We start from the raw sequence: 21,614 nt of genomic DNA, 5'->3' as shown, positions 1-21,614 counted from the left end.
AATGGTCGTTATTGGATGAGTTTAGTAGGTGGAATTCATATAAAAATAAATTTGTAATCATTCATGTTATTTAGTTTATTATTATTATTTTAAAATTTAAATTAAAGTTGACATTCTCTTCTCTTTTTTTTTCTTTTTGAATTCCTGGAATAGTAAAACAGTAATTTCAGCCTATAAGTAATATCAGTCCTGTTATTTTACTCTTTTGAAGAAAAAAAAAAAAAAAACAGAGCAATGGCGGAAGGCAAGATCGCTAACCCTTAAGAGTTGTAATTAAGATGAGTAATTGTGTCACTAATATTCAATTTGGTATAATTATATGGTATTATTGAGTGTAAAATAAACAGACAGAAGGCATAACACGTGTGAATAATGCTGGAATGGCAAAAGTATAAATCTTTATTTAAGTTCTACAACGGGCACTTCCACCACTGAACATACACATTATGGTACACAAGGCACAAAATAAAGGCACATTTTTGTAAGCAAGCTAACTCACATAGCTGCCAAATAGACAGGTTGCTTTTAGTGACAGCCAACATAGACTCGCTCATGGCTTCACACTTACTCACTGGTATTTTTATAAATGCAAACATAACAGTCTTATGCGTCTAGCATATTTATGCCACAAAATTCTCTTTTAAAACCATCTGACAGAGAGAGAGAAAAACAGAAATAGATACCAGTCTGATATATCAATCGTTCTTCAACAGTCAATAAAATATATACTCGTACAATATATATACCTCACAAATTATAAACAGACAACAAATCATGAAAAACACGAAATCTTATATCAAAATCACTGCTAGAGAAACAAAGGCTATTGATACAGTTAATATTTTCAAGTTTATGCTTATAAATAACAACATTTAAATAAATTTCACTAGGGAACAATCAATTTTTTTTCTTTTCAAAATACAATAGGGAAATATTGGCGATTTTGATTGCTTATATTTGCAACTGCCTTTTACAAATAAATGATTAAACATTCCCGTGGGTACAACAAAGTGAAATTTATTAATATAAATGTACTATTTAATAAAAAATCAAAACAGATCACAATTTACAAACACTCATTAGATAATTAAATATACGAAAATTTGACTTAAAAGTTTTTATTTTAATACTCCTTCGCATTGATAGTTGAAATTATATACGAAAGGGCAATGTTATTTTTGGACAAGTTGAAATATATTTCACATGCCGTGTCCAATTAGATCAACAGTATATATATTCCTATGATAAAACTACACAGTAATGTGGTGATGATAAATTATTTCTAAGGATGGTATACAGATCACAGCTGGTTTCTTTTGTTAAACAATTATTCATTATTACAAATAAAATTTTAGAGCACTTGAAATTAAAATTGATTTCATTTTATTAAATTTTGTATAATTTAAAAATATTTCATATATATGATCATTTTAAAAACACACCTCTTAATAAATTAATATTAATATAAATAATTGCACAATTCATGATAACGTGTATTGTGAAATTATGTCAGGTGTTTATGCAATGGGTAATAAGTTTTGGTTAATGGCTGAAACTTGAAAAGCATTATAAGTACTACAAGAAAAATCAACTTCTTCCACTTCGAAAATGCATTTATAGTGAAGTCAAATATATCACCAGTTACAAACTGCCGATAAACAGGAATTCGGTAATTGAATAAAAACAATGCAATTATGCAGAAATGTATCGTAAAATATTAAAAGTAGAGAAATTTTCATTTTTTATAAAAATTAAAACTTGTATAAAATGAAAAAAAAAAGTTTATTAGTAGAAGAGACATTCTATTCTAGCTGCTGGTGAGAAGAAAAGTCTAGGCACTTCATGAATTCTGATGATCAGTTATGCGGTATTAATACTAATGTATTGTACTGTAGTTTTTCAGCCTTTCTTGGGTGTGAGTTTAAAAAAAAAACCCTTTCCATTATATAAAAATTAAGGTGATACCTCTCAATGCTAATTACACTTGTGACTGACAAATTGTGAAAGAAAAAAAAAATCTCAATGATATATTCAATTTCAAAATCAAACACCACAAAGTAAAAAGTATATGAATGATATATTCCTAGCACAATTTATACAGCGCATTTAAATTATAATTGGTGATATTTCTAACGTAATTTCTAACATATACGTATATATTTAAAATTAAGGGGAATCTAATTCAGATAATTCAGATATTAAATCAAAAGACAAGAAAATAATAATAATAATAATAAGAGTTGAAAAGTAGCATAAGAGTTGGGTATCTCTTAACCTGACGCTCTGAGATACCTGTAACTTATTTGCGTTTTTTTCCTATAAATTATTCATTAACCACTTCGATAATGAATTTTTTATGAAGCCATAAGGACATTGTATTCTAATTTTGATTTAACTGTCTCTTTACGCAGTGTACAATCTGACTTCTACTACAATAACAAGCAATGGCTGTGCAATTTCTTACATACATACACGACTGTCAAGTGTGATAAAAAAAGTAAAATAAAATAAAATAAAAAAACATTTCTAAAGTAAATTTTAGAGTCTGTTCTTGAGAATCATCACACTAAAAGCATAACAAAAAAATCACGTTTTCCATAGCATTTAAAGCAATCACAGAGTATTATTAAGGATTTGATTCAGCCTTGTGATATCTGTTGACAACATTCTGTATCCTACTAAATAGATAAATACAACTGAAATAAGATTACTAAATTCACAAAACATACATTTCGACAAAACTTTAAGTGAAACGACGGAATTATATGACACGAGACCTCTTCGCACTTCTAATGGAATGGTTATGAATTAAGGGGAAAAAAAATGTGACCGTATTTGTCCATTACCTCCGTATACCTAATAGTATTGTACGACAGGTGTACATATATATTTATGGACATAGTCTGCAATCAATATGGCTACAGAGTCGCGATCTAAGTATGACAAGGATATTGTGCGACATGTAATTACCAGTGTTGAGGTTTAATCGGATCACAGCGCCATCTGTAATCCATATGCAGTAGGTTGCTTACTGAGAGACATTTGGCAAAAGTTTTTCTTAAAGTTGCTCAGCTTAGCAAAGGTACAAAACTTTTTTTTAAGTATAAAGTAGTTATTTCCGTCACTTTCGAGGCTTAACTCTATATAGCAGCTATTGCATAGCGGCAACTCTAAGGGTGTGATACCGGACAGCAATTGTTCAGTTAGACAACAACTTCATATAAACTCAATCAATAGGAGTATTCTTAAAAAAAAAAAAGTGGCCAGTCTGGAAGATATTTGTAAACACAAGTAAACTAATTCTATTTTGATTCATTTCATATGTATGCATTTCGGTTAAAAAAAAAATCTACCATACATATTTATGCTTTTCTGTATTATTATATATAAATTTATCAAGGTACATGTTTTATGTGTTGTATTATTTATTTGAAATTAAGAAAGGTTGTGTTAAATAAAATGATAACGATCAACAGAAACTACCAAAAAACGTGTATATAAATGACAAAAAACCTGAAGATCATATCTTATAGAGGAAATCACGCCATAATTATTGGTAGTCACAATAGGAATGTGATTGAAAATGGTAAATGAAAAACTATTTAGTTCGTTAGAAACCAACATACTACATTCTAGTAATCCATTAACTTGTATTTGAGCGATTATTTTGTTGACCCAAGAAGTGTACAAGTGGTTTTAAAACATTATGCCAAGCTATTAAAGAACTTTTAACCACTGATATGACTTGGTGTACCTTAAACTCCTTTTCTAACTCCTTAAGAAAATGACTTTTAAGTTTCATTTCAACAGTCTGCATCGAGAAACTATATCTTAGCATGTCTGCTAAAGCAAAGATTCTCACTGTTTCACAAACGTATCTCACACGTTTTTAAAACAAAACAAAAAAACAATTGTAAAGGGTTACAATTAAGTCTGTTCTAATAATAAAAAGAAACGGCGATCAAATTTCGATGTTTTCACTTTTATTAAATAAATGCATATGTTGAATCGAATTACGACTTTGAGAAATGAACAAATAAGATTATTTTAGTTACGTCTCTATAATAAACCGAAACATAAACCATAGTGTAAACACGGAAAGGGTTTAACATAGCTAAACATGGAAAATGCAATGAAAGTCCATTTGGTATTAGAAATCTAAAAATGGCATCAGATATATTATAAGAATTGGTGTGGTAATTTTTAACTTATTTATATATTCTGACTTCATTCCAATAAAAATAAGTATTAGTGTAAAATCTATAAAAGTTTCAAAATGATAATGAGAAATAGATTATTTAGAAATATTCTATAGACTATACTTTAAGAACTTGTAAACCTTATAAAAATTTAAATCATGATAATTAAACCTGTAGTGAAATGCTAGTATTTGCTTAGAAGCAAATTGTGATTTTGGTTGTTAGATTGTTACCACGCCTGAAGTGAAAAACAATGTTTTATCTCTAAAGTATGATACCTGGATTCCCTACTCTTCTTGCAACTACAGTATTAATAGATTTAGAATTTTTTGACCTTTTGTATGTATGTAATAACTAAAAAAATATGCAATAAATGAAAACTTCGTTGAATATCAGTACAGTAATACACGGACTTGTCTGAAATTTGAACAAGTCCGTGTTCCAACAAATTCAGAAATATTCTATTATAAATTCCATAAAATATATAAAATAACTTTGTAAGTATAAAAATGTATATGAATCTAAAAAAATATAAATATTTAAACTCATATTTACCTAAAGAAAATAAGTTCAATTTCAATCTTTTCATTATACACTGATAAAGTAATTAATTCAAATAAGTAATCTGCGTAAAGTAAACGACAAGTTGTATAATCTAAATAGTAATACTCAATCGAGCTCGTAAGTAATCTATGAAGAAGAAAATTGTGTTTTAAATAGCAATTTAAAGGTGTTGTTCCTATGTAACGAGTTGTATCCATTTAGCCTTGTTTTATAAATTTAATTCGGGTTTTTTGAAACAGTTTTAAATAATTAAAGCAGCAAAAAAAGAAGTTTAGGTTTGATTGAGTTTATATGATATAAGTGAGTAATTAGATGTCAACGTTTGTTATCATTTAAGTAGAGATTATAGTTGCTGTTTAGAGCTGCCTGGTATTTATATTTATACAAATCTTAAAATTTATTCATACAAGACATGAATTATAGTTCTTCCTACATAATTAAATAGAGTATATCAAACCTCGCAATCGATGCTTCATTTAAATAACAGCTTTCTTTTTGGCATTCAGACTACTTGGATAAAATCTGGTGTGTTGGTCTAAGTCGAGGATACCAACGCAGAGAATCCAAGCTCACTTAATTATTATTGACTGAAGTTACTTTGTTAAATGCTAATAAATTTTATTTAATATTTCGGTGAAATATTTCTGTTTATAAAGGAACGAAGTAGATAAGGATGATACTTTTACATGATTAACAAAAGATTCGTTTTGTTAATCATGTAAAAGAACATAATGAGTAAATATAGTGAAGGCAGCGGTGTAACTGTTGATTTAACTCATTATAGTCTTAAACTATGTATCATCCTTATGGTGAGATTCTTATATTAAGTACAATAAAGCTTATTTTGTTTTTACAGATTGGTTAAACTGACATACGAAGACACATTCAAGGAATTGTCACCTTCATCCAAAAAACATAATTCTTTTACCTAGCATAAAAAATACAGTGATAACCAGCAAATGATTACAATGAATAAAGCTAATACACGTGCCTGCTAAAATCTATTGGCATCATGGGAGAAAAAAAAAACAATAATAAGAAAATACAGAAAAAAAAAACGTTACGTTCTTATGTACCTCTACCATTCTGCGGACATTATTGCCTTTAATTATAAACTTCTGTATCTTTATAAAACAAGATGACTGATTAAGAAAAAAAATCTTAAACTGAAAAAAAAAAAAAAGCAGCATACATAAAATATAAGGAACATAGTATTATAATTCACTGTATAAGAAAGCCAGGAAATATTGTACAAAAATGTTCTATTTATGTCCACCTCATAAAAGTAGGACTTCATGTCGACCACACTTCATACTTGCTTCTGCTACATCCTTCTGCGAAAGAGCCTCATGGACAGGATATTTCTATTGCTTTTATATCTCAAATGAGCATTATTGTCTATACACACAGTTTCTTTTAAGTTGTATTTGTGATACGGTTATCCCGCGGTCGTTATGGCAACGGCCAGCCAATCAGTGACAGATTCTTCAAACTGAATGACTCTTCTGTTTTCAAATCGTTGACAGAAATCTTAGTTGTACCGCGGTTTTAGGAGAAGAAGAAGGAACAAATTCTGTCACAAAACATATCGATGGCAGTTGATCAGACTATAATTCATCAAAAATAAAAAATAAAAAAAGTCCAATCCAGCGTAAGACATCAAAACACTGTAGAAATTCACAGGAACCTTCATATAAGCGGTATAATTAAACCTCAATACTTTAAAGCATTAAAAATATTTCTATACTTCTGTATTGCATTTTATTCTTAATACTTCTATCAGATCTTTTATCTCTTTTTGTTATAAAGTTTGGATATTTAAATACAAAAATAGATTACTTTTTTTCCGGTTCATCTTTTTCCGATGTATCAGTAGAATAAAAAATATATATCGCCTGACACATGCAAACAGTGACTCTATGTACACAATTCAGCCCTTAAAATCAGTGAAACGCCCATCAGCACTGTCCATCATATGAAAACAGCTCCCTCTCGTAGCAAAAATGGAAAACAGTTTCCTCGCAGATTTTATAAAAATGCGATATTTGACGAACATGAGAATAATTATCCATCCTATGCTCACAAACGCATACTTAAACACAAACATAAGGAACGCACTTTCTGATTCAAGAGCTCACTGACTTTGCGGGGTGGAAAGTCCTTCATATGCACTAAGACACCTCTAGTTCATAAAAAAGAAAAGGTTCACTTTCGCCTACAATTCTACCAGTGTGATGTCATATTTGTCTTCGTCTGCCTTAGAGATTTCAATAATAAATGTGTCCTCATTGCAATAATGTTTGATAATGTCGTCGTCCATCTGCACCGTAATCCTGCAAGAAAGAGAATATTCTGTAAAATGCAACTTTTTAAATTATATATATAAAACTTTGCTATTAAAAACATTAAAATAATATTTTATGGTATTATTGAATGTTTTTCAAATTTTTAAGTAAAATGTGCAATTTTCATTAGACACCATTCAATATTTTAAATATTAATATTCCAAAATGGAAAACAAAGATTACATGAAATGTTTAATTGGTAGTCCGATTGAAATGACATCTGTTACCCTGTCTTATATGACTATCTTATTATATTATATAAAAACAACCTTGAAACATAAGCTTGATAAATATTCCTTAAAGCCTACTTGCCCGAGTTGGTTTTCGTGTGCATAATATTGGATAAGGGAGAGAGAAGCAGGGTGACCACCACTAGTACTTGTTATAAATTTTTAGTGTTCTAGTACGTTCACCAACAGATCTAGTACTTTCTTCGTTTAGAATAATAATAATAATAATAATTAAAATAACAATATGAGAGTTAGACATATGAGTTTGATATTTTTCTCTTCTCCCACCTCCACATATGTCACATTCAGTAGTGACACAAGCATGATTTCTCTTTTTTTCCTCTCACTGTACGCTAACCTTCTCTTCCCCCTGATCCTATACTCACGCAATCCGAGTGAGTATAGGATCAGGGTGGCAAAATATATTCTTTGCTATTCAAACACTTCTCTCACATTATGAGATCATTACAACAATGAAAACAAGTGGCAAAATTAAATATTTTTATATGAATAACTAACTTTTATTGATTCACGGCATAATTTGGAGCCCATTGAAAACATAAATCCAGCCGACAATGGTCAGTTTTTAGACATAGAAAATGTATATCTAGGGGAGTTATGAAGAGTTTGATAGAGAAGCAACTATTGAAGAATTGAAAAAGATCAAGAATTCATGGTTTTGTTAGAATAAACTTTTTGAAATGAAAAATGCTGTAGGAGAAGAAATGTTTCATAATTTAACAGCATTAGTTAAAGCTATACTGTGCCTCCCTCATTCATCAGCAGCAACTGAAAGACTATTTTCAGCAGTGACAATAAATAAGAAGAATAAAATAAGAAATCAACTCCAAACTCCCTTGATGAATGGACTCCTTTTGACAAAAGAAAAATTGAAACATTCATCAGCTACAGATTTTACTATTTCTGAAGAGTTAATTAATTTAGCAAAATCCGCTAAAAATAATGAATAAATACTTCAAATGTTTTTCTTGTGAGTGGGGACCCCCCTGTATATATGCAAATAGCATATTAAGTAACTGAAAATTTAATGTCACGTTATTTTAAACAGTAAAATGAGACTAAAAATGATATGATAAATTATACATGTGTTAAGTGCTAGAGTTAGAATTGAGACTTCTGTTTGGATGAATGACAACTGCAGCTCTTGGACCCATTGATGACTACAGTGGGGCGAGTTTGACTTATTTCTTTTCATATTTGTCGTACATGTGTTAATTTAACGGTTTTACATTGAGTTCACTATGTTACGATATTACTAAAGTAGTAATATCGTAAAATGCCCTAAATAGAGTGAAACAAAAGCAAATAAAATTTAGTACTTTTTTTTTCAGATCTAGTTACCTTTTTTTCTGCATAAGTTGGTACAAAATATTTTTGCTGGGTGGTCACCCTGGAGGGAAGTAGTGTTTTGCCTAAATATAGATATGTATGTGTAAATTGCTTGAGTTTCACGGCTTGTTGAGGGAAAAACTTTCACTTGCTTATGAGACCACCTAACTCATCTTCAACTGGAAAGCCCTGATGAAGGTTTTTCGTATTCTAGACGGGATTCAAACCCAGGTCTTTCCATCCAAAGTGCATCATCGAAACCGACTAAGTTACAGAGGCTCCTGTCATCGTCGCTTATCATCTCAATTTTTATAAGAATTTTATCATATAACAAATACATCGAATCTTCATTATGATTCGACTTTCTGTCTCTCATCGCCAGCCAATCGCTGTGGGACCCATCTATTATGCTATTACAGGGGGGGGAAAAGCCGCTTCCTTTGAATACCTAACATCCCGGGGGGGGGGGAGATAGTTCCGGTAAACAAGAGTCTTAGTTGCGAAGGCAAAGTGCTATGTTTTTCTCGGTCAACGAAAAATTCTGGGTTGGAATCATGTCGATAGCACGAAGTACTTTTCAACTGAAGGATCAACCATCCTAAAATGAAAGAAATGAAGAGAAAATGTAGTACACTCAGCAGTGACGACATCCATTGTTCAAAAGTATATAAGGAATCTTGTATTGAACGCATGGAATATTTAGAACCACCTTTTCTACTTACAAAACAGACAAACTGATTAGGTAACATGTTCTGGAACAGATCATGGTTACAGAATGAACCGTCCTATCATTATTGCGTCTACAAATAAGGCAAAAGATATTGTGTAGCCCATGTATAAGCTTTCGAAAACAATCCAGATCACAAAGAAATTATTTGAATTAATTTTGCTTTGCTTCTAAATAAAATTTCCCATCCAGTATCAAGAATGCAAGATTATTGAATGTCATGAGCCATTCCTTTTTCAAATTAAGATAACTGTAAAGAATACAATAAATAAATAATTCCAACATTAAAGAGTCTTACAGAAAACGGTGGTTGTTTTAGAGATGCGTGGGAAGATCACTTACTTATTTTCCTGTTATCCTCCTCACGTTCCTTCTCCCCCCACCCTGAATATTTTAGCATTCATTCGTGTCTCTTAACATGCTTCTGCTATTTGCGCAATATCCAAAGTTTTTCATACGTATTCGGGTAATGGAAAGGGGGGGGGGTAAGAGTTATGTTCCTGATAATTATCAAAGGATATAACGTCTTTTATTTAGCCCCACTATTTTTATTGCTAAATCTATAAATCATTGGATTATTATTTATTTAAATTTGCGTGAAGGGTGTGACCCTTTTTTAAACCGCGCCCTTGCTTAACGCCCCAATACTTTCTTTGATCAAACGTGGGCTGGTTAACGAAGATCGCCTTTACCACGAGTATAATCTTTCTCTCCCCCCTCCCCCCCTGTTAGGTGTACACAACTCGCTCAGTTCTAATCTATGGAAAATATAGAAACAAACTATCCAAAGACCAATGAAATTTTTGGTAGATACAAAAACCTGAATAACGAACAACTGGAAGAAGAAAGGGGGGGGGGGTGATGACAAAACATTCATCATGGAAATACTTCAAGAAAAAAAAAATGTTTCCGGTTTTCACTAAGTAGGTTAGCAGCCTTGATGTCCAGAGTTATACGTGTGAAAAGTATCAACTATATATAATTAGAGAAAATTAATTAGAAAATTTGTAAACAATTCTGTTTTTTCAAAAAAAAAATGTTTGTTTTATTGTGTAGTTCTGATGAAGCAGGCACTTCAAAGGTGAATGCAAATCATTCATCTTTTGTTGTTATTTCTTATCAATTCTGTATAATAGCTTAACCTTTTCAAACAGGATGACTAGGAAGAATAATAGGTACCGCTGTTTTGTTTCCCTTAGGCTAATACCGATCTTCGGTAGTTATAATTAAAGTTTCAGAGGCTGCGTTTATCATCTCTTTCTTACTGTTTAAATTGAGTAGATCCGTGTGGCATACTTTAATAGGAACACCACAATACAGTGATAAAGAGAATAATAAGTACAGAGCGAAGACGAGAATCTGTTGAAGAATAAATTTAAAAAAATCAGCTCATAAATATTTAAACGCAAAACACTATATAACACGGCAGTTACTTGGATGAAAAACTAGTAGGCCTTGAAAGGTCAACACATGGCAATATTGGCTGATCGTATGCATCCTCCCCCTTCTTCAGAGGCAGCAGGTTCATCACATCAATGAGCACATCTAATGTTAGTTCGTACTCGATTCAGAAAAGGCTTAGCAGATCTCTAGGACGTTAAACATTGGGTTGGTTATTTTAAAATAAAATATTGGATTAAATATTGAATTATGGAACGGAAATGAAGGTTTATTCGACCAACAAATTATGTTCTGCTCATTAATTTGCAAATGTCGGGTTACGCAACCTTTTTTACTGCATACGTTGCATAACATTTCGCTGCATTTAACATTTGCAGCGAAATTTTTATGCAATGAAAAGGTTGCATAAAAATACTTTTATATATATATTTTTTTTTTCATAAATATGGTTACACATTTTTCGAAAATTGCCTCGTTAGACTGGACCCGGTTATCGGATTTAATTCAGCCTTTACTTTTGTTATTGATCGTCAAATTTCTCGAGTTCTGGTTTTCAGAATGTTCTGTTTGCAAGTATAATTTGTGTTCTCTGGTACATTTTAAACATTCATGAAAGATTCATGTCTTAAAAGAAAGGCACATATATCAATATGTGTTAATAATAAAATTGGCCGAAATTCTTAATTCACTGGATTGGGGAATCCAAGTTTAAATTACCAACAAAAGAATGTCGGAATTATGAAAAATTAGAATTTATATCGAAAACTCAATAAAGATGTGAATGGAAACAAGTAGAAAAATGAAACAGAGAGAACTATGGAATTAAAATATGCTGTGGAGGCTCACTATCCAATGCGCAGTAGACTGCCTGAGCTATGAAGTCACTCAGACTCCACCCGGTCGCCACCCATATTGACGAAGGGCTTAGCATTACAATTTCCTACCTTGAACTAGAAACAATCCACTCAATGAAGAATGTTAGCTACTGAATTCCGAAGTGATTAACAACAGCATTTAACAAAAAGTTAAATAAATAAAATAAAAAAGCTCATTGCAATATAAAATTTCTTAGTCATTTGCTTTGTACTTTCATTGATCGTTTCTCATCCTCTAGCGACTGTTGTAATCCTTGGAATAAAATTGTTGCTTTGAGGGTGGGGGAGGGTAATTCTTCTGAAATTGGAGAAATGAAAAAAGCTCCAATAAGTTTCAGGAATGTTTGCTTAGAAATCGAGATATTCACAAGCAGAGGCAAGCAGTACTGCAATGTAAACAAGAAGAATTCAGTACTTAGGTAAGAATTCTTCGTGTTCACATTGAAGCTCATCGAACAATTCAAAAGAACGATGACGACATAGCTTTAAACATCAATTACTAGAAAAGTTTGCAAATTGCATAGTCTAAAGATTAAGAAATATAATAAATAAAAAGCAAAAAAAAAAAACAGATAATGCAGTCCTATAATGCAGAATGAATCAACAAAACACTTTCTTTTAGGCAAAAATTAGCTGTCATTAGCGATATTAGTTGGCGATTCTTTCGCCAACTAATATCGCTTCCGTCCTTCGACGGTACTTCCAACTATCACTGATTTAACAGACTTCAATTCAGTAACGTTAGTGGGGATGGTTTAAATAAAAATTCTCGGCGAGAAGATCATTACAAAATAAATATCAAAGATAAATCTACTACGAAAGGTCACGCTACAAATCAAAATTGGGCTAGTTTTCTATGTGAATCCCACCCCCAAATGATTGCCATTCCACAGGATCTCATTAGTACTATGAGTGGGATATTTGGATTATCCTTAGTGTAGCTGGAAAGGATAGCTCTTAAAACCAAACGTAGTGTTCTTTGTTTTCAAGTCACTCCGATAACCAAATTGTCGCGACACACCAGCCATTAAAATCATCTAGTACATAATGACATTTATTAGAAAGAAACTCTCAGACAAGAGAAAACTTTGCAGGAGGAATTTTATGAAAATATTACCAGTACTGTCATAAATAAAAATACAAGAAGTGAATAAAACTTACCAGAAGTAAAGAAGAGGTGTGTGTGTGTGTGTGTGTGTGTGGCTGCTGTAAACAAAACATTCTAATAGTAATTCATTGGTGACAAGTTAATACTTTTGTATTCCGTCCTGCATCTCTTGCTTACATTTCTGCAAGATTAATTGCAAAACTTTTTTTAAATCTTTTTTTTTTTCTTTTTCAATAGCTTCGCCATTTTCTAAAGAATTTTTTGTGGCTATGAATAACCCGGTTGTAGTTAAAAGTCTGTTGGACATATTTTTCAAATAAATTTTTTTTTTTTGCATGCACCTTTCTTACCATCCCATCCAAGTATGACGTCATACTAAAAACTAGGTCACAAAGCCCAACACGTAGCCACCAACAACCTGCCTAATTTGAATTAGTAATAGACTAATTAATCTCAATTACGTCAAGGAAATATGGAGAAATAAAAGTGACTGACAAAGAAGGCCTTTTCCCTTAAATGGAAGCAGACGATTCAGAAAAGCAGAGAGATGGAAGTAGTAACACGCAACTTAGAGACCTGTTAAATACATATTATTTTAAATATATTTAGAAATGTAATGCAGAATTCTCCATACAGAAATGCTCTCTCTTTTTCTTTCTCTCGTATCTCAAAAATCCCAGATTAAAACTTTTAAAAATAAAATATTAACAATAGATTAATTCCACATAATTAGTAGACACTAACTATATAGAGAAAATTCAAAATATTTCAAAACAATACATTTTTTCCCCAAAATTAATGTTGAAAATATATTGACGAACATCTCATAATGGGGATGCAAATGTTACCAATTGTCTGAATCATTTATTGCAGTTTTATTGTGAGAATGTGTACAACTTAAAACAAAAATCCCTGAAAGACTTCAAAAAATTGGCTGCTTCAATAATCCGATTTTATCAACATTTAAAAAAAAAACTTATTTGCTAAACTCTGAATTATTAAAAGTCCATCAAAGTAGATAAATTATATTAAAAAATGAGATCTGAATAGAATCCTTGTTCTATAAGGATAGTAGGGAAGGATTACTTACCCCTTCTTACATCTTTTAAACATGCACCTGATGTTGGTTGCGTTGATTTTATATTTTGCCTCGATCTGAAAGCAAATAGCATAATGCTTCACTGAGTATCCATATATTTATAATAAGAAGTGTTTAAAGGAAGCTTCAGATAGAGAGATAGAGAAAGAGATTTACCTTAAAGAGAGGAGGATCGCATACCCACATTTTGAATTCCTATATTTATAGTTCGTATTTTGTATTTGTATAAAATGTGTGTGTGAACTTGTTCTTCACTTTTCTGTCTAGCGAATCAAACCCGAAATATATTTTATTTACTTTTATTGTTTGTGTTTCTAGTCTCTCTGAATAGTATATTGGATCTCTAATTGGTATGGCAATTTAAGTGTCGTATTTTCCCTCCTACGCTTCTATTTTATTGCTGGGTGTGACAAGAAATAGCGAAGTCGGGGAGAAAAAAAACAAAACGCCTTCTTAGAGGTCAGAAAGGAGGGAATTAAACGTAGATCAGAGAAATTGAATGACATAGCCACCTCCAAGTCGGAAATGCAATAGAATGCTAATTCATGTTTATCTTCTTGGCTTGAAAACCATACCCAAACCTGTCCCTGTAAAATGGATCCTTCAAAATATAAGTGAAGTAGCAAAGAAATCTGATTTTGGCGGTGTAGTCTAACCTCATTCATTTGATAAATTAAACTGTACATTAAAGTAGACAATGATTAAAGTTTGCGCAAAGTTAGAAAACAATAACTGGATTAAAATGCTGTGGCCTCATTACCGATTCTTTTAGGGTTAATTTCGCTATTTAGGACAATAAGTATGACCACTTCTTAGGTGATTAATTAAGATGATCTAATGAACGTCGTATTTTACTACGGCATTTGCTTTTGACATTTGCAAAGTGCCTAATTTAGCATATTTAATATATACATGAACTACATTCAGAACTCTATCAGTCCGTTTCGATTCTGTAATGTGTGACTTCTAAATGGCATTAAATCGATCTACTAACCCAACGTTAATTTTCCAAACTGAATCTGATGGACCTCAATTAATTAACATCAAAGTGTGTTACACAAAACTAACTTCTTTAAATAAAGGGGAAAAAAATGAAAATTCTGAAATTTCATTAATAAACATCATAAGTTTATGAAAATTTATAAAATAACATTTTTTGTTTTGTAATAAATCGTAAGAGGTTAAGAATATCAAAGATAGAAGCAGGAAATATTTTGAAAGTCTTTACAAATACAAATATTGTAGTAAGACTGTATTTCGAAATAAACAACATTTGATGATTTTAGAACGAATTTCTTATTCGGTGATGCCATTTTCCGTCCAGAACAAACTGAACAGTAAATTAAAAGATACAACACAACACACTATTTTCAATTAGTTGCCTTGCCACGAATTCTATGTAATCCAAAATCAAATACTCCTTTGATTTTGAAATTCATGCATTGATAACTCATAACTCTAATAATAACTCATGATTTATCTACCGTTTGCCCTTTTGCTAAAAAAAATTAGAGATATTAATTCATACGACCTATGAATATTTATTTAATTCCTTAAAGTTCAGTCTCTCCCCCCCCCCAAAAAAAACTAAGATAGTTTGTTGGTTTATTTGTACAGGAAAGCTCTACAAGTCGCCATTGTACAAATAGAAATGGGAATCTGCCATTGTACAGGTGAATGTCGATACTAGAGAATCTCACTCACACGTACAAACTTTAGTAGTGATGTGAAAAGAGAACACGAAAGTAGTCGCATGTGGAATGATTCCCTGATATATACCGAAGAAACCTCCCACACACACCCAATTGTCACTGATAGTTATCTTATGGAGCATCAAAAATTAATAAAATAAAAGCACAAATTTCTCCTAACAAGGAAATCAAAGAAGATACTTTATGAAGATAATAATGATAACAGGAAATGATTTATTGCTTTCATAAGGAACTGGCATTCAAACGGTAAATAAATAGCAGTAAATGTAGCTCACATAGTTGTACAAAATAGTAATTAAAATACTTACTGCTTTCGCCAGACCAGCCAGCGAAGGAGGTACTAAATGTAGCGCATGATATATTTCGTCTGATTCCCTTCTAGCATATAAGAGAACTGTTTCGAGAAAAATAAGATAAAAAAAATAAGAAAAATAAAAATAAGATTTATATATTAAATTAAATTCAATATCGAATAAGATGAATAAATATAATGAGTGCTTAATCACGCAATACTAAACATAAAATTAGTATTATTCAATAAATCTACTCAAAATATATCTTAATAAAATTTAAAGTACTAAAAAGGACTGGGAGTTGGACTGAGCCCTTCACTCTTTATCCCTTCTTCTGAATGAAGAAAATCTAGGTGGATGGAGTGTTATTGAGCTAAAAGCTCTAGTTATGGCTGGGTAACAGCAATAGCCGAACCTCAGTTAAAACTTCATTGGCTACAGCATTGCCATTTGTTATGTTACCCGGGAAGTCCTAAAAAGGACTTTTCTGATTTCAACCGATCAATCACTCTTTCGTTCCTTTCCTTATAAGGACTGGCTTAAAGGGGCGAAGCAAGAATGCTTTTCATCTTCCCCGTTATCTGTAGAGGACAGTATGTGGATAAGGTGTTATTGAGCTATTAAAGCTCTGATCATGGCAGGAGGGTAACAGCAATAGCCGAGCCTCAGTTAGAACTTCATCGGCTACAGCATCGCAATCCGTTACCCTCCAAGGGTATTTTCACTCTTTCGTTCAAACAAAACAAATAATTATAAAAAGAGTTTAGTAAGTTTAATTCTGGTTTAAGAAATGTTCATCAAAATAATTCAAAGTAGTTAAAGTTTTATAATATTATCATATTAATACAAAATATAATAATAATTACATTAATGTTTTATATGTTAAAATTATTATTCATTTAATAAATCTCTTAGGATTCTGTTTTTTTTCTAAATCAGTATATATTTTTATCACGTTGCAAGCTCATGGTAATCTTTTAATCTTTCAAAAAATCTTGTATATATCTTACCTCTGTCACTGGGATACACTTTGATTCTTTTGCTGGGAGGAGGTGTAAAAGCGGGCTCACTGCTGCTTCGAGAGTCGGTATCACGACGGTCCAAACTAAACAATTAAAAAAAAAAAATACAATCACGAATCTAGTCTCTTTGAGAAAGCATATTTGGAAACTTTGTTTTTCTTTCATATTTTAAATGAATTTTTCAAATTTAGAAAAATATTCTTACTTTCAAAGGAAAGAAATGCAAATAATAAATACATTTTGTATTGACTCTTTAATAGTATTACCACACAAATACGAATTGGTTACTTGTACTGTTATACGGTTTTCAGTTCAATTCACTTTTATCCGTATGAAGTGATGATTTTTTTTCATCCATGATTACGCAAAACTTATTATGAATTTCACAACACTGGGTATAACATATCTTTAAAAAAGCTCAAGGCGATTGAAATTTAACTTAGTATTAAAATGTAGTCCAAGCTTGTGTCACTTTTAGTTTATCTTCCGTGTATTAGCCTAAAAATGACTACTAGTCCTTATAAGGACTGGTTTAAAGGGGCGAAGCAAGAATGCTTTTCATCTTCCCCGTTATCTGTAGAGAGCAGTGTAGGGGGTGTTATTGAGCTATTAAAGCTCTGATCATGGCAGGAGGGTAACAATAGCCAAGCCTCAGTTAGAACTTCATTGGCTACAGCAATGCTATCCATTACCCTCCAAGGGTATTGGAATCTGTCTGAACCTTTATGTTTCAAGGTTGTTCTTATATAATATAATAATAGAGTCATATAAGATAGGGTTACAACTATGTTATTTCAATCGGACTACCAATTAAACTCAATTACTACTAACCTATCTATCTTATTAAAGTATGAATTTTATTGTTATTATTTTATGGTGTTAGAGGAAACTAAGAAAAATTTCAAATCAGTACAGAAAACTGTTTTATTTTTAATTTATTTTTAGTTAGTATTAAGAAAGCTTTAAAAATTCATAACAAAAAAGAAAAAACTTTAAATCTAATATTATCCACACCGACACAGCTGTGAATGTTCAGCCCTCAATTAAATCGCGTGCATAACCTAGAAGATTGAGGGCAACCTCCATAATATGAAAGAATATAGCTCCACCTGTTCAGATTAAGTGTTCCAAGCACGGTTTCAGTGGGTATGCGGGGGAGAAAGACTTTTATTTACGGGGTTAATGGAGGTGTTAATTATTTGCATGCTGCCTGTAAAGAACTTGCTGGAATAGACAAGGTTAATTAGCAGTTTTAAAAAGGCTTTGTTGTTTCATTAGTTAAATAACCTCGAATGCTTGTTGGTAGTAAAATTAGCCTCGGGAAATTAGCCTCCTAGCATTAAATGCTATTATTAATATTTATAGAATTGGAATTTTAGTACTGTTTGTCAAAAATTTGCTCTGACTTATTATCTGAACGTCCTTAATCTATGATTCCGCATTCTGTCTCACTGTCCTTATACCGAGATTAATTATCTATACTAGGAATTTAGATTAAGAGTGAAGTGGTCCTTATACTTGAAGATTGCCTACCGATAAGCTGAAATATCTATTTTATATGGAAATGTAAAAAAAAAATATAATAATAATAATCAAAATAAATAAATAAATAAAAATAAAAATGGATTATTCGAATAACTTGAAGTATAATTATATGCAATAAAAGTGTAAAATAAAATTTGGAATGTGAATTAAGTCATTTAAAATTACTATTCTAATATTGATGGAAATTGAGATTTAAAATTTAATTTGCACATATTTTATTTATTGCATATAAAAGTTTATTAATATTTCTGTATTCAATTATCGTTCTTATAAAAAAAAAGTTAATTTGAAAGACCGCCCAACTACATCAACAGATGGCAGCACCAGGAAGTTAATAAAAGTTGTGAATACACAATTTTTACGGATTTAGCATATTGTTCTAGAAAATGATAAGCAATCTTATAAGCAAATCTGTAAGGTAGTAAATATTCGGATTAAAAATAAATAACTAAATAAATACTGAAAAAGTCACAGTAGTACATACCCCGGACTATCTTCGGCTTCTTCTTCTGGCAAAACAGGGGCTGGATGGGTATAAAAACTCAATTCTACTCCAGTTACCTAAAAATATTAATAAATATTAATAATTCGAATAAATTCGTCTGTTATTTAAAGTGTAGATAAAGGAATAAGATTTATATAAAAAGAAAATAATCATAAGACAAACCAGAATATGATATTTACCATTTTCATTTATATATATAGATAGGATAATTCAGTTTCAGAGTACTTGAATTAAATTTTACCCCGTGTGGTGGCCGGGATAAGAATAGCCCTACTGTAGACCATGCATGTTGTACGTGGCGACTAAAATGAGTACCCAGGGAGGGTAATGGATGGCAATGCTTTAGCCAATGAAGTTTTAACTGAGGCTCGGCTATTGCCGTTACCCTCCTGCCATGAGCAGAGCTTATAGCTCTATATTACCCCATCCATACATTTCTTCTACAGACAACTGGGGAATATGAAAAGCATTCTTGATTCACCCATCTAGCCAAAAAAAAAAAAAAAAAAAAAATCAATTAAATTTCTGGGATCGATTACGGCAATGGTAATTAGAAGGTTGTGCAAGATTTTGTGAAAAAAGATCCGTGTACCATATACTGTGTATTGTGGTCTCTTTTGATTAAAATTAGTTATTTCAGTTAATGAAATAACTTTATGAAATAAAAGCGAACTGTAATTTAAAAAAAAAAAAAAAAAATATATATATATATATATATATATATATATATATATATATATATATATATATATATATATATATATATATATATATTTTATATATATATATATGTTTATATATATTTTTTATAAAAATATATACATAAACATATATATATATATATATTTTTTATATATATATATATATATATATATATACATCTTCAAGGCCCACCTTTCCTAATTGGGTTGTGGGGGCAACAGCTGCAAGAGGAACTTTCAATGGTCACGATCCTCTGCCACCAAGCACAGGTGTTCTGGTGAGATTCCCAAACGTGTCCACCCAAGGTTTTGAATATAATCTATCCAACGAGTCCTTGGCCTTCTACGTGGTCTCCCACCCTCTGGCTTGGCAAAGAGGACCTGCTGAGGGAGCCTCTCTTGTACATTCTGACCAGGTGCCCGTACCAACGTAACTGTGATCTCTCAACACGGAGAAGCAGCGGTTGAGTATTGAGGGTTTACCGAATTGTAGAGCTTCTGACTCTGTCGAGTCTTGTCAGTCCCCGCAACCCCTCGAAGGAACCTCATTTAAGCCGCTTGGATTCGTATCCGCATTCTTTCGGTCATTACCAAACACTCATGACCATAGGTAAGGGTGGGGACATAGACCGTATTGAAGACAGCCAGCTTTGCCTTCTGGCTTAACTCCCGCTTCAGTACTAACGAACGGCCAAGCTCCCGCAATATTGAGCTTGCTAAGCCAATTCGAGTATCTAGCTCTACGTCCCATTTTCCATCATTCGTGAATATGGACCCAAAGGTTTTTAAACTTCTCCACCTGCCTCATTGAGACTCCACTTACATGTAGAGTGCACTGGGATGGTTATCTTGAGACCACAAATGTTTCAGTTTTGGCCATACTGATCTTCATTCCGGCGTCTGCACAAACAGCTTACAAACTTATCCAGGGTTTGCTGGAGGTCATCTGTGGAAGAGCTAAGCAGAACTAGGTCATCTGCAAAAAGCAGACGTCCAATGCTCCATCTTCCAGTTCTGACACACTCACTGTCTCGGCTGTGCCTATCAATCCAGTCCATAAATATTATGAAAAGGAGGGGTAACAGAACACACCCTTGGCGGAGGCCAACGGAGACTGTGAAAGGTTCAGACTTTGTGCTGTTTACCCCGACACAAAACTCTGGGCATTCATACAGGGACTCGATGGCAGCTAATAGCTGGCCATCCACTCCATACTCCTGTACTACTTGCCAAAGCTTATCCCGAGAAACCGGTCATATGCATTCTCCAAGTCCACAAAACATGTGTAGACATTCTTGGCATATTCCCAAGATTTCTCAAAAAAAATGCCTTAAAGTGAAGATTTGGTCAGTTGTGCTTCTACCAGGACGAAAGCCACATTGTTCTTCCTGGAACTTTGACTCAACTATGCTCCTGCACTGTCTTTGCAAGAACCTAGCATACACTTTCCCAGGCAGGCTGAGCAGACAGATGCCACGATAGTTACTGCAATCCTTCTGGTCTCCCTTCTTGAAGACTGGTATTATTATGTCTGTCTGCCATTGCTTTGGTGCTCGCCCAGATATCCAAGCAGCCTGACACACTCGAGTCAGCCAGAGAACACCGTCTCGATTTAAGGCTTTTAGCATTTCGGGCCGAATTTCATCATCGCCAGCAACCTTGCCCGATTTTAGCGATTTTATTGCTAAATGGACCTCTTCTGCTGTGAGACTAGTCATTGCCCTGATCTGCACCTCTTGGATGTCCACAACTGCTGGGTCACCGGGTTAAGAAGGCTCTCAAAGTTTTCCCTACATCTGTGGAGGATATCCTTCTCGGTTGCTAAAAGTGCACCATCAGAGGCCCTAATTGCCCTTGCTGTGCACGATTTCCTCCCTCGAAGGCGGCGGATGGTCTGCCAGAATAGTTTGTTTGTATTTGCATAGGATGAGTCTAATC

At 32.4% G+C, this 21,614-nt stretch overlaps 1 protein-coding gene across 3 annotated transcripts in view; it reads right to left on the bottom strand.

Moving 5' to 3' along the window:
* Positions 1-370: 370 nt before the first annotated feature.
* LOC150107325 (protein grainyhead-like) overlaps positions 371-21,614 on the bottom strand; it is a 185,120-nt gene continuing 163,876 nt past the window's right edge. For 2 of the 3 annotated variants that reach the window (XM_090391810.1, XM_090391811.1), the window contains exons 13-17: positions 18,955-19,031; positions 16,914-17,008; positions 15,919-16,004; positions 13,890-13,954; positions 371-7,096 (exon numbers count right to left, since the gene is read on the bottom strand). In XM_090391810.1, the coding sequence (XP_090247936.1) occupies positions 6,979-7,096; positions 13,890-13,954; positions 15,919-16,004; positions 16,914-17,008; positions 18,955-19,031 (441 nt within the window). In that variant the 3' untranslated portion in view covers positions 371-6,978. The remainder of the gene's footprint in view (positions 7,097-13,889; positions 13,955-15,918; positions 16,005-16,913; positions 17,009-18,954; positions 19,032-21,614) is intronic. The other variant, XM_090391812.1, reaches the window with a different exon arrangement.

This window comes from Typopeltis vanoorti, chromosome 4, assembly GCF_054136105.1.
Source record: "Typopeltis vanoorti isolate ZY-2024b chromosome 4, IOZ_Tvanoo_1.0, whole genome shotgun sequence".
Lineage (NCBI taxonomy): Eukaryota > Metazoa > Arthropoda > Arachnida > Uropygi > Thelyphonidae > Typopeltis > Typopeltis vanoorti.
Note: the sequence above shows the minus strand (reverse complement) of the source record. Positions and strands in the feature narration are given on the sequence as shown.